Raw genomic sequence first — 13873 nt, 5'->3', positions numbered from 1 at the left:
GCTGCTTTATCAACTAAGTTTGCATAATATTCTAAATCCTCTGTGGCCATTTCAACAATGTTCACAGGGTCTTCACCAGACATAGATTCTATCTCAAGAAACCACTTTCTTTGCTTATCCGTAAGAAGCCACTCCTTATTGGTCAGGTGCGGTGGCTCACACCTGTAATCCAAGCACTTTGGGAGGCTGAGGTGGACGGATCACGAGGTCAGGTGATTGAGACCATCCTGGCTAACACGGTGAAACCCCGTCTCTACTAAAAATACAAAAAATTAGCCAGGCATGGTGGCGCATGCCTGTAGTCCCAGCTACTTGGGAGGCTGAGGCAGGAGAATGGTTTGAACCTAGGAGGCAGAGGTTGCAGTGAGCCTAGATCGTGCCACTGCACTCCAGCCTGAGCAACAGAGTGAGACTGTCTCAAAAAAAAAAAAAAGCAACTCTATCTGTTCAAGTGTGATCATGCAGTTGCAACAATTCAGTCACATTTTCAGGCTCCACTTCTAATTCTAGTTCTCTTTTATTTCCACATCTGCAGTTACCTTCTCCCCTGAAGTCTTGAACCCCTCAAAGTCATCCATGGGGATTGAGATCAATCTTCTTTTAAACTCCTGTTAATGTTGATATTTTTACCTCCTTCCACACATCACAAATTTTCTTAGTGGCATCTAGAATGGAGAATCCTTTCCAGAAGGTTTTCAAATGATCTTGCCCAGGTTCATCAGAGGAATCACTAACTATGGCAGCTATAGCCTTATGAAACATATTTCTTAAATTGTAAGACTTGGCTGGGCACGGTGGCTCACGCCTGTAATCCCAGCACTTTGGGAGGCTGAGGCGGGCGGATCACGAGGTCAGGAGATCAAGACCATCCTGGCTAACACGGTGAAACCCTGTCTCTACTAAAAATACAAAAAATTAGCCGGGCATGGTGATGGGTGCCTGTAGTCCCAGCCACTTGGGAGGCTGAGGCAGGAGAATGGCGTGAACCCAGGAGGTGGAGCTTGCAGTGAGCTGAGATTGCACCACTGGACTCCAGCCTGGGCGAGAGTGTGAGACTCTATCCGTCTCAAAAAAAAAAAAAAAAAAAAAAAATGGTAAGACTTGAAAGTTAGAATGACTCCTTGATCTGTGGGCTGCAGAATGGATGTTGTGTTAGCAGGCATGAAAACAACATTAGTCTCCTCGGACATCTCCAGCAGAGCTCTTGAGTGACTAGGTGTATTACCAATGAGCAGTAATATTTTGAAAGGAATCTTTTTTTTTTTTCTTTTCACCTGAGCAGTAAGGTCTCAACAGTGGGCTTAAAATATTCAGTAAACCATGCTGTTAACAGATGTGTGGTCGTCCAGGCTTTGTGGCTCCATTTATAGAGCACAGGCAGAGTAAATTTAGCATCATTCTTGAGGGCCTGAGGATTTTTTGAATGGTAATTGAGCATTGGCTTCAACTTAAGTTCCCAGTGACATTATCACCTAACAAGAGAGTCAGCCTGTCCTTTGAATCTTTATCATCATTATTATTATTTTTTATTATACTTTAAGTTCTAGGGTACATGTGCACAACGTGCAGGTTTGTTACATATGTATACGAGTGTGTCCTTTGAATCTTTGAAGCCAGGCATTGACTTTTCTTCTCTAGTTATGGGGAAAGTCCCAGATGGTATCTTCTTCCAGCAGAAGGCTGTTTCGTCTACACTGAAAATCTATTGTTAGTGTAGCTACGTTCATCCATGATCTTAGCTAGATCTTCTGGATAACTTGCTGCAGCTTCTCCATCAGCACTTTACTGCTTCACCTTGTACTTTTATGTGATGGAGATGGCTTTTTTCCTTAAGCCTCATGAACCAACCTCTGCTGTCTTCCAACTTCTGCAGCTTTCTCACCTGTCTCAGCCTTCATTGAGGAGAGTTAGAACTCTGCTCTGGATTAAGCTTTGGCTTAAGGTAATGCTGTGGCTGGTTTAATCTTCTATCCAGATAACTTAAACTTGCTCCATATCAGCAGTGAGGCTGTTTTGCTTTCTTATCATTCGTGTGTTCAGTGGAGCAGCGCTGTTAGTTTCCTTCAAGAATTTTTCCTTTGCATTCACAACTTGCCTAACTGGCACCAAAAGCTTAGCTTTCGGCTTATTGGCTTTCAACATGCCTTCCTCACTAGCCTCCTGAATAATTTCTTGCTTTCCATTTAAAGTGAGAGATATGACACTCCTCCTTTCATGTGAACACTTAGAGGCCCTTGTTGGGTTACTAACTGGCCTAATTTCAATATTGTTGTGTCTTAGGGAATAGGGAGGCCCGAGGACAGGGAGAAATTGGGGGAACAGCAAGTTGTTGGGGCAGTCAGAACACACATTTAGGCCAGGCACAGTGGCTCACACCTGTAATCCTAGCACTTTGGAAGGCCAAGGTTGGCAATCACTCGAGGCCAGGAGTTCGAGACCAGCCTGGCCAACACAGTGAAACCCCATCTCTACTAAAAATAGAAAAAATTAGCTGGGCGTGGTGGCACATGCCTATAATCCTAGCACTTTGGGAGGCTGAGGTGGGCGGATCACCGGAGGTCAAGAGTTCGAGACCAGCCTGGCCAACACGGTGAAACCCCGTCTCTACTAAAAATGCAAAAATTAGCCAGGTGTGGTGGGCGGCGCCTGTAGTCACAGCTATTTGGAAGGCTGAGGCAAGAGAATCGCTTGAACCCAGGAGGGGGAGGTTGCAGTGAGCTGAGATTGAACCATTGCACTCCAGCCTGGGCAACAGAGTGAGACTCTGTCTCAAAAAAAAAAAGTTTGAAATATTGTGAGAATTACCAAATGTGACACAGAGACATGAAGTGGGCACATGCTGTTGGGAAAATGACACCGATAGACTTGCTGGATGCAGGGTTGCCACAAGCCTTCACTTTGTAAAAAACCCAGTATCTGCAAAGTGCAATAAAGTGAAATGCAGATACAGTGAGCTATGCCTGTATTTGTTTGTTTTGTTTTGTTTTTGAGACGGAATCTCGCTCTGTCACCTGGTCTGGAGTGCAGTGGCTCGATCTCGGCTCACTGCAAGCTCCACCTCCCGGGTTCATGCCATTCTCCTGCCTCAGCCTCCCGAGCAGCTGGGACTACAGGCGCCCGCCACCACGCCCGGCTAATTTTTTGTATTTTTAGTAGAGACGGGGTTTCACCGTGTTAGCCAGGATGGTCTTGATCTCCTGACCTCGTGATCTGCCCGCCTCAGCCTTCCAAAGTGCTGGGATTACAGGCGTGAGCCACCATGCCCGGCCTGCCTGTATTTGTCTTAACTAACCAGGCAGAGATGTTTTAGGCTGTGAGTTATGTTAATTTATTTTCCTGCAAAGGAAATGCTACAGGTTCTAGAAGTTTTTCCTCCCTGATACAAAGGAACTGAGAGTGGAGCTCATCCATTGCATATTAGCTTCCAGTTTTAAAAAATGAGAGACATCCGGCCAGGTGCATTGGCTCATGCCTGGAATCCCAGCACATTGGGAGGCCAAGACAGGGGAATCACCTGAGGTCAGGAGTTCAAGACCAGCCTGGCCAACATGGTGAAACCCTGTCTCTACTAAAAATACAAAGTTAGCCAGGTGTGGTGGTACACATCTATAATCCCAGCTACTCGGGAGGCTGAGGCAGGAGAATTGCTTGAACCTGGGAGGCCGAGGTTGCAGTGAGCCGAGATAGTGCCACTGCACTCCAGCCTGGGCAACAAGAGCGAAACTCCATCTCAAAAAAAAAAAAAAATTAGAGACATCCTATTGTGCCACATAAAAATTTTGCTCGGAGAACAGAATCTGTAGACCTGGTGATTTGTGGTGCATTTGCAGATTTATCATTACTTTTATGCTTCTTATGAACATCTCCTGTTTACCAGTGTTCCTTAGGTTGCCTCTATCTAACTGGCACTGTCTTTTGCGTATATATTATACGTGCCCGACTAACTGTAACAATAATTTTAGCTCTATAACAACCAGAACCTCACTGGTGGCTCTTGTGTTCAGCTGAGCATTGTGCCAAAGAGTCACATGTCTACTTGTGGAAACTCTGCTAATTGTCATGTGTATTTGCTGTTATAGCTCTCATTTCAAAGGGACACAATGTATTTATTTACATATTTTAGTACACTATATGCCTGAATACAAGATGAGGTCTCTCCTGAAATTGTCCCTTGGAAAGGAGTCTCTATATTCAAGTCCTGGCATAGTCAATCACTTTATTTTATTTGGGACAGATACATTAACCTGGTATGGCTACTTTGCATTGATTTTACTGCCTAGTGTAACTGGTTACAACAGGTTGTTGGTGGTGATGGGGGAGGGGAGTGGGGAAATAATTTAATATTGATTGGACGTTCACCCCCAACTTGACTCTAAGTGATGATGACAACCAATGCCCCCAATTTTTGACAAGTAAAATCTATAGTGGGAGAAAAAAAAGCAATATTTCTAAATCTATATACTGTTTTATATGATGAGATTTTAAAATCAACATAAATATAAGCAGACATTCAATTGTTTCATGTACATTTCTGGAGAATTTTAAGTTGATCTAACAACTAGGCTTTTGGATCTTTCACATAGGAAAAATGGGGGAACTCTCTCTCTTTTTTTTTTTTTTTTTAGATAGAGAGTTTCCCTCTGTTGCCCAGGCTGGAGTGCAGTGGTGTGATTTCAGCTCACTGCAACCTCCACCTCCTGGGTTCAGGAGATTCTTCTGCCTCAGCCTCTCGAGTAGCTGGGACTACATGCACGCACCACCACGCATGGATAATTTTTGTATTTTTGGTAGAGATGGGGTTTCACCATGATGGCCAGGCTGGTCTTGAACTCCTGACCTCAGGTGATCCACGCGCCTTGGCCTACCAAAGTACTGGGATTACAGGTGTGAGCCATTGTGCCCAGCAGAGGAACTCTTTATACAGCAGTGGTTCTCAAGGTTGCCTGGGCCTTGGGATCACAGGAAGAGCCCCCAGAGCTAGTCCACTGGACTCCCTGAGGGTGGGACTCAGGCATAAGGATTTTTAAAGGCTCCTCAAGTGAATCTAACATGCAGCTGATCCACTCCAACCCCTTCTTTAAGGAGGTGCTTTTGCCAAAGCAGTTGGGACTGAAACTCTTTATTCAGTGCTTATTCAAGTAGGCCCTGCCCTAAGAACCATCCACTGGGGCTTTCAATGGGCCTCCCCTCGAATGGCTGAAGGTTTGGAATCTGCCAGTCTGATTGTATTCCACTGGAAGAAACACATTCTGGAGGAAAGCATGACTCGGGTAACGTGGCCCCTCTTGGGGTGATTTTCTTTTCTGCAGGTCACCTCATCATCTCAAGGAGGAACACTCCCCTAGGCTAAGGCACTGGGGCCCAACTCTAGGAGACCCCAACCTGTGGGCTGCAGATCCTTTGGGGGCCAGAAACCCAAACTCACACCAAGCTCTGTCTAAGGACTAAATACATATTATTTCACTCATCTATATGTTTTACAAAATTTTCAAGGCATGTAGTTGCTGTTGTTATGAATAAAATATAAATTAATGTAAACATGTAATTGACTTCCTAGTAGCCTTTCTTGATTGTCTAGTTTTTCGGTTGAAACAAGTATTGTGGTATACAAGTCTGTAAACTTTTTGATGTCAAAAAGAGAGTGCTTTCCCTGGAAAAAAGTGGGGATCAATTAAAGTGGTGGAGCGTGAACTTAGCAACCCAGATGCCTGGGTTTGAATCCTGGGTCCACTGTTTGCAGCTGGAAGATTGGGATGAGATGGTCTCTTTCAGCCTCAGTATCTTTATTTGTAAAGTGGACATTATAAGAGTATCTGGCTCATAAGCTTGCCCGCGATCCAAGGACACAACTTAGGTCATTGTGTGGCATAGATGCTAGTAAGGGCCTGATAAAGACAAGCTCTTAGTATTTTCAATTATTATTATTATTATTATCACCCCAAACAGTTCTGTGCTTGGGCAGATTAGAGAATCTTTGAATAACTGGCAGAAAGACTTTAGGTCACTTTTATTAGTTTTTGGTCCAGATCTTCCCAGGGCCACCCCACCTGGGTGTGGAAAGGAGGAAGGCAGTCACTTACCTCATGGGTTTGAACATGGCCTTCCCGAAATCCGAGAACCTCAGCACCAGCTTGAGGTGGACCCCACTGGGTTTCACAACTGTGAGAGGCAGAAGGGTGAGTTAACCATGCATCCGGGCCTCAGCCCAGGCTTGTGACTCTGTTCCTTCAATAAGCCCAGCTGACTTCGCTTTCCTCTTATGTAATGAGACCCTAAAGACTAGGATGTGCTCTCCATAGCCTGCCGGGTAAACACCATGGGGTCAGGCCATAGTGACGGTGTCCAGGGGCTCAAGACAGTACTTTTTACTTTGGGAAGTGAAGGTGGGAGGATCGATTGAGCCCAGGAGTTTAAGACCAGCCTGGGCAAATTAGTGAGACTTCCATTTTGAAAAAAAAAAAAAAAAAGTACATTTTCTGCTGGTATGGGAAAAGGGCAAAAATTACAATGAAGACATTTACTGAAAACCCCAAAGAATGTTTTCCTAATAAGAATGAACCCTTTCCTCTTTGTGTTTCAACTACATCTTTGTAGATTCTACTTATGCCTTCTGTTATATTAGACTAGCTTGTTTATCTATGCCGCTTTCTACTTAAGACTGTACACCTGGGCTGGGACCAGGGCTTGGCAAGTGAGAGCTTCTTAGGTGCAGGGAGTGCTACTTCCTTAAATTTTGCATCCTGGGCACCTCACTTGTCTTACCCTGTCCCTGGTCCTGGAGGGTCAGGACAATATCTCACTCACCTTGTGTTCTATAAAATGGTCAATGGCAGGTGCTTAACTGAAGAAAAGGGAAGCCTGGGGCCCTGTAAACCTTTATTTTCAAACCTTAGTGATATGGTTAGGCTTTGTGTCCCCACCCAAATCTCGTCTCAAATTGTAATCCCCTTGTCTCAAATCTCGTCTCAAATTGTTGAGGGAGGGATGCAGTGAGAGGCGGTTGGATCATGGGGCAGTTTCCCCTATGCCGTTCTTGTGATAGTGAGTTCTCACGAGATCTCGTGGTTTTATAAGGGGCTCTTCCCCCTTTGCATCCTCTCTCTCCTGCCACCGTGTGAGATGTACCTTGCTTCCCCTTCCCCTTCTGCTGTGATTGTAAGTTTCCGGAGGCCTCCTAGCCATCCTTCCTGTTAAGCCTGCAGAACTGTGAGTCAATTAAACCTCTTTCCTTTATAAATTATCCAGTCTCAGGCATTTCTTAACAGCAGTGTAAAAATGGACTAATACATTTTGACACGCTCCATCAGATGTAGTCACATGTAGACATTTCTGATGTGTGTTCCACACATTGAAGTAAAGGGACGGGGCCACTCATGGCTGGTGATGACTGGCCTGAGGGTTTTAGGGTCCAGACCCACCTATAACCAGGTCACAGCACTCCTGGAGGGGAGCTCTGCCACTCTCAGCCCTAGCTTTTTGACGCCATTAATCACTTATCCTAGTGAGTCTCAACTCTGGCTATATTAGAATCACCTGGGCCTCACCATCTGAACTTGAATCAAAACCCCTGGGGGTGGAGGCCAGGCAGGAGCACTTTTTAAAGCTCCCCCAGTGATTCTAATACATATATATATATATATACACACACACACACACACACATATATATACACACATACATACACATATATACATATATACACATATATATACACACATATATACATATATACACATATATATACATATATACACACATATATATACATATATATACACACACATATATATATATATATTTTTTTTAGCTGGAGTCTCACTCTGTTGCCTAGGCTGGAGCACAGTGGCACAATCTCAGTTCAGTGCAAACTCCACCTCCCAGGTTCAAGCGATTCTCTTGCCTCAGCCTCTCACGCCCGTCTAACTTTTTATATTTTTTGGTAGAGATGGGTTTTCACTGTGTTGGCCAGGCTGGTCCGAACTCCTGACATCAAGTGATCCACCCGCCTCGGACTCCCAAAGTGCTGGGATTACAGGCGTGAGCCACTGAGCCCGGCTGATTCTAATATTTTGTCAATAGTGGGAACCATTGCTTCTTGACTTTGAAAGCGTACTCCAATCACTTGAGGATGTTGTTAAAATTCAGATTCTGATTCGGAAGGAGAGTGAGACTCTGCATTTCTGATGAGTTCCTCAGTGATGTTGATGATGCTTTTCCTGGGCCATGCATTGCCCAGCGGGGCCTATACAACCCTTCCCCTTAAGTGCCTTTTCTTGTTGTGGGTGGATGGGGAGAAACATTGAGTTCTCAGGGGTTAGGCAGAGAGCCATGCTCCTTCCATTCTTGCCCAAGGTCACCACTGGAGTGGATTTTGGGGTTTGCACAGCTGTGAGGGTGAAGAGGCTGGGTGGGGGCGGGGCCAGGTCACTTACTCTGGGTGCAGTCACACGCCCCCAGCAATGCTTTCTCATCTTGACTGTAATCTGCAAAGGAGGAGAAGGGCAATGAGAACTTCCAGTCTTGTTCCTGGGAGAGCCTACAACATGGAGGTCCCTTGACTCTGGTTCAGATCGCCAGAGGGGAGACTGTGGTGTAGCCTGGGGCCCTTGACCACTCGTGGGAGATCTCTTGGAGCCCAGGAGGCTGTTGCCTCCTTCCCTGCTGTGTCCCAGACCCCTACTCTCTAGCTCTTCAGTGGATACTCCAGCAATATCTGGCTGGGAGACTGAGGCTGCTTTTGTCTCTGCGAATAATTTGCTGTGTCATTTAGATTGTCTTAGTGCTTGGCAGCACAGACTTGGAATCAGCAGGCCTGTGTTTGAATCCCAGCTCCACCCCCTAGGTCCTTGGCCAAGTTACTTAACCTTTCTGAGTCTCAGTTTCCCTATCTGTAAAATGGCAATGGTAATATCCATGCCATGAGGTCTTTGGATGAAAGAGAATGCGTCGCCTACTTCAAAAGCAGCACTCAAGAAATGGTAGCGATCACCTTCCTTTAGGTGTACCGAACAACAGCGTACCTCCTTATGGGGTCAGGATGAGATTATCGTTATAGGATCTCTTTCAGAGGGAAAAAGATCAGTGTGTATGTTCCTCTTCTGTCTCTCAGGTGTCAGTGTCAAGCCTTTAATGTTCCACTCTGGAGCCTGGCCTGGGATGATTTACCCAGACTCTCTGGGAGAAAGTCAGTCGTCCTTGCCTGATCCCATGAACCTTACCAGCACTGATGGTGGGAAAGTGCCTCATATCTTGCAGAAGTTTGCTGACAACAGGACTGGACCGGGAGTAGAGCCCATGGCGGTTAATACCCAGGTGGAACTGGACCCAGCTGGCCTCGAGTCGGAGCTGCAGTGGGGGGTCCAGGGAGGTGAGGTTCATCTGCTCTCTGTACATCTTGTGTCGCCTGAAAGAGCCAGATAGTTGTTCATTAGAGGAACAAGAATGCAAAGACCCACCAAGATACCTTGTCTGCAGTTTTTATTCATCCTTTCATTTATTCCACAAGTGTATTAAGCATCTAATGAGGGCTAGGCTTTAAGCTGTGCTTAGGATATCATGGGGAGCAAAACCTGTGGGGTCCTTTCTTACCCTCAGAGGGCTTACACTCTAGTGAGTAAAACACACACATAGTTATACAATATCATACACAAATACTTAATTACAAACTGGGACAAATCCTGGGAAGGAAAAAAGGCAGATTGCTAAGAATAAAACTAGGGCCTCATATAATCTGGGATCTCAGGGTGAGACTGTGGGCCTCTTTGTGCACTTTCCCATTAAAACTCTCTATCTTACATTTCCCAGTATTTTATTCCAAGGAATCAGAAGACAGAGGTGAGAAGGCAATTGGTGAGAATAAAAAGAAGAGAGGGTGCAGATCTTTAAGTGGGGCTGGAAGCTGAGTTAGATTATAAAAGAAAAGAAGAATTAATGAGCCATTTACTGTTTGTTCTGCTTGGGTGGCCTTTTCTCCCAGGAAAAAAAGAGAAAAATAAAAAAGATGGTGCTACTGTTTAGAGACGTAGACTGTAATTTAGGAGACAAGTTGTATGTTTATGAAATAACCAGAGCAAAATACAAGGCTGTTATAAATCAACTGCTAAACATGTGGCTCAGATGGAAACGCCTTAACATTTTGGAGAAGGGAAAAGATGAATCTATGATGAAGTAGCCTGAGGACAACCACACTGAGGAGGGCAGACTTCAGCTGGATCCTAAAGAATGGGGGGGAGTGTTTGGCTTGAAGGGGACAGGGAGGGTAATCCTGCATTAAGGACAATATGAGCACTATGAGAGGTAGGAAAGAAACGGATGTATCTGGGGATGAGAGAGGCAGGTTGAATAAATGCACTGTTGAATGAGAAGACGGAGGCCTCTGGGTTGGAAGGGAAGGCAAATTAGTATGATGTCATTTGGCTGGGAAAAGCTGATTGGCAGAGGTTAAGTGGGATGATAGGGGCAGGGTTTTGCAGTTCCTATATATCCTTATTTCTCAAACTGTGATAGCATACCTCTTGGGTCTGGGGCGGGGTGAAAAACAAAACAAACATGGCAGATCTGGGAGTGTCCAATTTTTTCATTGGTGGAGAGTTTTAAAAATTACCACTTTGGGAGGCTGAGGCAGATCACCTGAGGTCAGGAGTTTGAGACCAGCCTGGACAACAATGATAAAGCCCCGTCTCTACTAAAAATACAAAAATTAGCCAGGCATGACGGTGCACACCTGTAATCCCAGCTACTTGAGAGGCTGAGGCAGGAGAATCACTTGAACCCAGGAGGTGGAGGTTGCAGCGAGCCGAGATCGTGCCGCTGCATTCCAGCCTCGGTGACAGAGCGAGACTCTGACTTAAAAAAAAAAAAAATTACTTTTCTATCAAAATAAAAATAGATGTATTATGGGGAAGGAAATAAAATACACCACAGGGATTTGAATCCATTTGTGATCTTAGCGATTGCAATGGACTGAATGTTTATGTTTCCTTCAAATTCATATGTTGAAATTTTAACCTCCAAGGTGATGGTATTGGAGGTGGGGACTCTGGGGAGTGATTAGGTTATGAGGGGGTAGCCCTCAGGAATGGGATTAATGCCCTCATAAAAGAGACCCCAGAGAAACCCCTCACCCCTTCTGCCATGTCAGGTTATAGCAAGAAGACAGCATCTGTGAACCGGGAAAAGAGGCCTCACCAGAAATGGAATCTGCCAGCACCCTGGTATTGGACTTCTTAGCCTCCAGAACTGTAAGAAATACATTTCTGTTGTTTACAAGTCACCCAGTTTATAGTATTGGTTATGGCACCCCAAACAGACTAACGCAGTTTTGCTTCACCATTTCTCTCCTATTTCTGACACCCAGAATTAAGTGTAATATCCCCAGATGTGATTGCCCAGTGCAGAGGAGAATACGGTAATCACCACCCCCATTCATGGCATTTTCCTTGTATGAATGTAACCCAAGACTGAAAATCTTTGGGAAATCATGTCACATATCTCTAAGAAAACATGACTGTATGGTAAGCAGGATTCTAAAACTGGCCTCTGAGATTCCATGCCCTCATTTCCAGAACCTGTGACTCTGAAGAGCTCTCACTCCACGATTATGCTGCGTTCATGGCCTTGTTGAATTTAGGGAGGTTGTCAAGGTGGGCCTGATTGAATCGCATGAGCCCTTGAAAGTAAAGCTTTTTTTCTGGCTGTTATCAGAAGTCCAAAAGATCCAGAGCATCAGAAGCATTTGACACACTATTGTTGGCTTTGAAGACCCACTATTGTTGGGTCAAGTGGAAGGACCGGAGAGCCGCCATGAGGAGCTGAGAATGCTTCCCGGCTGAAGCCAGCAAGGAAATGGGGGCAAGGAACTGAATTCTACCAACAATGAGAATGAGCTTGAAGGGGGACCCTGAGCTGCTGATGAAAATGCAGCCAACCAGCACCTTGATTTTAATCTTGTGAGATCCTAGCAGAAAATGAGTCATACTATCGGATATGGTTTGGATGTTTGTCCCTTCCAAATCTCATGTTGAAATGTAGTGCCCAGTGTTGAAGGCGGGGCCTGGTGGGAGGTAACTGTAACATAGGGGTGGGTCCCTCATGAATGGCTTAGCACCATCTCCTTGGTGATGAGTGAGGTCTTGCTCAGAGTTCATGTGTGATCTGGGTGTTTAAAGGCATATGGCGCCTCCCTGCCCACTCTCTTGTGCTCCTGCTCTTGCCAATGTGATGTGCTTGTTCTCTACCACCTTCTGCCATGAGTAAGTTTTCTGAGGCCCTCACCAGGAGTAGCATGCTTCCTGTACAGCCTGCAGAACCATGAGCCAATTAAATCTTTTTTTTTAAATAAATTACCTAGCTTCAGGTATTTCTTTTTCTTTTCTTTTCTTTTCTTTTCTTTTTTTCTTTCCTTTTCTTTTCTTTCTTTTTCTTTCTTCCTTTCTTCCTTTCTTTTTTTTTTTTTTAGATGAAGTTTTGCTCTTGTTGCCTAGGCTGGAGTGCAATGGCACAATCTCGGCTCACTGCAACCTCTACCTCCCAGGTTCAAGCGATTCTCCTGCCTCAGCCTCCTGAGTAGCTGGGATTACAGGTGCATGCCACCATGCCTGGCTAATTTTGTATTTTTAGTAGAGATGGGGTTTTACCATCTTGGCCAGGGTGGTCTTGAACTCTTGACCTCAGGTGATCCGCCCGCCTTGGCCACGCAAAGTGCTGGGATTACAGGCGTGAGCCACCACGCCTGGACAGATATTTCTTTATAGCAACGCAAAAACAGCCTGAAACACTACCCCAGACTTCTGACCTATAGGACAAATGGGGGGTTGCTCTAAGTGTCTAAATTTGAGGTAATTTGTACTCAGAAGTAAAAAACAAATACGTATTTTGTTCACAGAGAGTCTCCAAAGCTAAATGCTCCTATTTTAAGCATATGCTTTTATTTATTTTAAAAATAACCTTAAGTAATATTTTTTATTAGATCTAGAAAACTATTCATACAAGTGTTTTTGTTTGTTTGTTTGTTTTTAGAGATGGGGGTCTTGCTCTGTCATCTAGGCTGGAGTGCAGTGGCACAATCACAGCTCACTGCAGCCTCGAACTCCTGGCCTTGAGCAATCCTCCTGCCTCAGCCTCCCAAGCAGTTAGGACTACAGGCATGCACTACACATCCCAGCTAATTAAGAAAAATTTTTTTTTTTTTTGCAGAGATAGAGTCTTGCTTTGTTGCCTAGGCTGGTCTTGAACCCCTGTCCTCAAGCAATTCTCCCACCTCAGCCTCCCAAATTCTTGGGATTATACATGTGAGCCACTGCCCCTCACGTAAGTTTTAGATTTTTATTTTGTCATTAAAGTGGTTAATCAGCTTTCAGATGAGACATATTTCTGAGTTCCCCAGAGTCTCTTAACAAAACAGATACAGACTGAAGAACTATCATGGCAAGAGGGTCCACAGACTTAACACCTAGAGATACAGGCAGACATCATAAATGAGTGAAGAATACAGGCAGGAGGGGTGGGGAGTGTGGCAAACTAGAGAGCACACTCTCCATGTAAAGGGGAACAGCCACTGCTAAATTTCAGCTGATTGTAGAGTTGTTCTGACATTGTTTATTCATCCATTCACTCATTCATCAACTATTTGTTGAGATACTAGATACTGGTTTACATTTTGGAGCTAGGGCTGTGTACAAATCTACAATGTTTCTGTTCATATGAAACTTATAATTTCCAGGGAAATCATTTATTCTAGTTTTTCAAGAGAAGCTAGAATCCAGACTTTGATCAGGATTTGGATTCTCCTTCTAAGTGTTGACTCAAGAATGAAGAGCTGAGCTACCATTTGACCCAGCAATCCCATTACTGGTATATACCCAAAGGAAAATAA

General features: G+C 44.7%; 1 protein-coding gene across 1 annotated transcript in view; it reads right to left on the bottom strand.

The window, feature by feature from the left end:
- The window catches only part of FAM20A (FAM20A golgi associated secretory pathway pseudokinase), a 67450-nt gene that overhangs the window by 9221 nt on the left and 44356 nt on the right, over nt 1–13873 (bottom strand). The window contains exons 2-4 of the mRNA XM_030828055.1: nt 9219–9403; nt 8433–8483; nt 6081–6159 (exon numbers count right to left, since the gene is read on the bottom strand). Coding sequence (XP_030683915.1) covers nt 6081–6159; nt 8433–8483; nt 9219–9403 — 315 coding nt within the window. The remainder of the gene's footprint in view (nt 1–6080; nt 6160–8432; nt 8484–9218; nt 9404–13873) is intronic.

Source organism: Nomascus leucogenys, chromosome 14 (assembly GCF_006542625.1).
Source record: "Nomascus leucogenys isolate Asia chromosome 14, Asia_NLE_v1, whole genome shotgun sequence".
Classification (NCBI taxonomy): Eukaryota; Metazoa; Chordata; class Mammalia; order Primates; family Hylobatidae; genus Nomascus; species Nomascus leucogenys.
The sequence above is the reverse complement of the archived record's forward strand: the minus strand, read 5'-3'. Positions and strand labels throughout refer to the sequence as shown.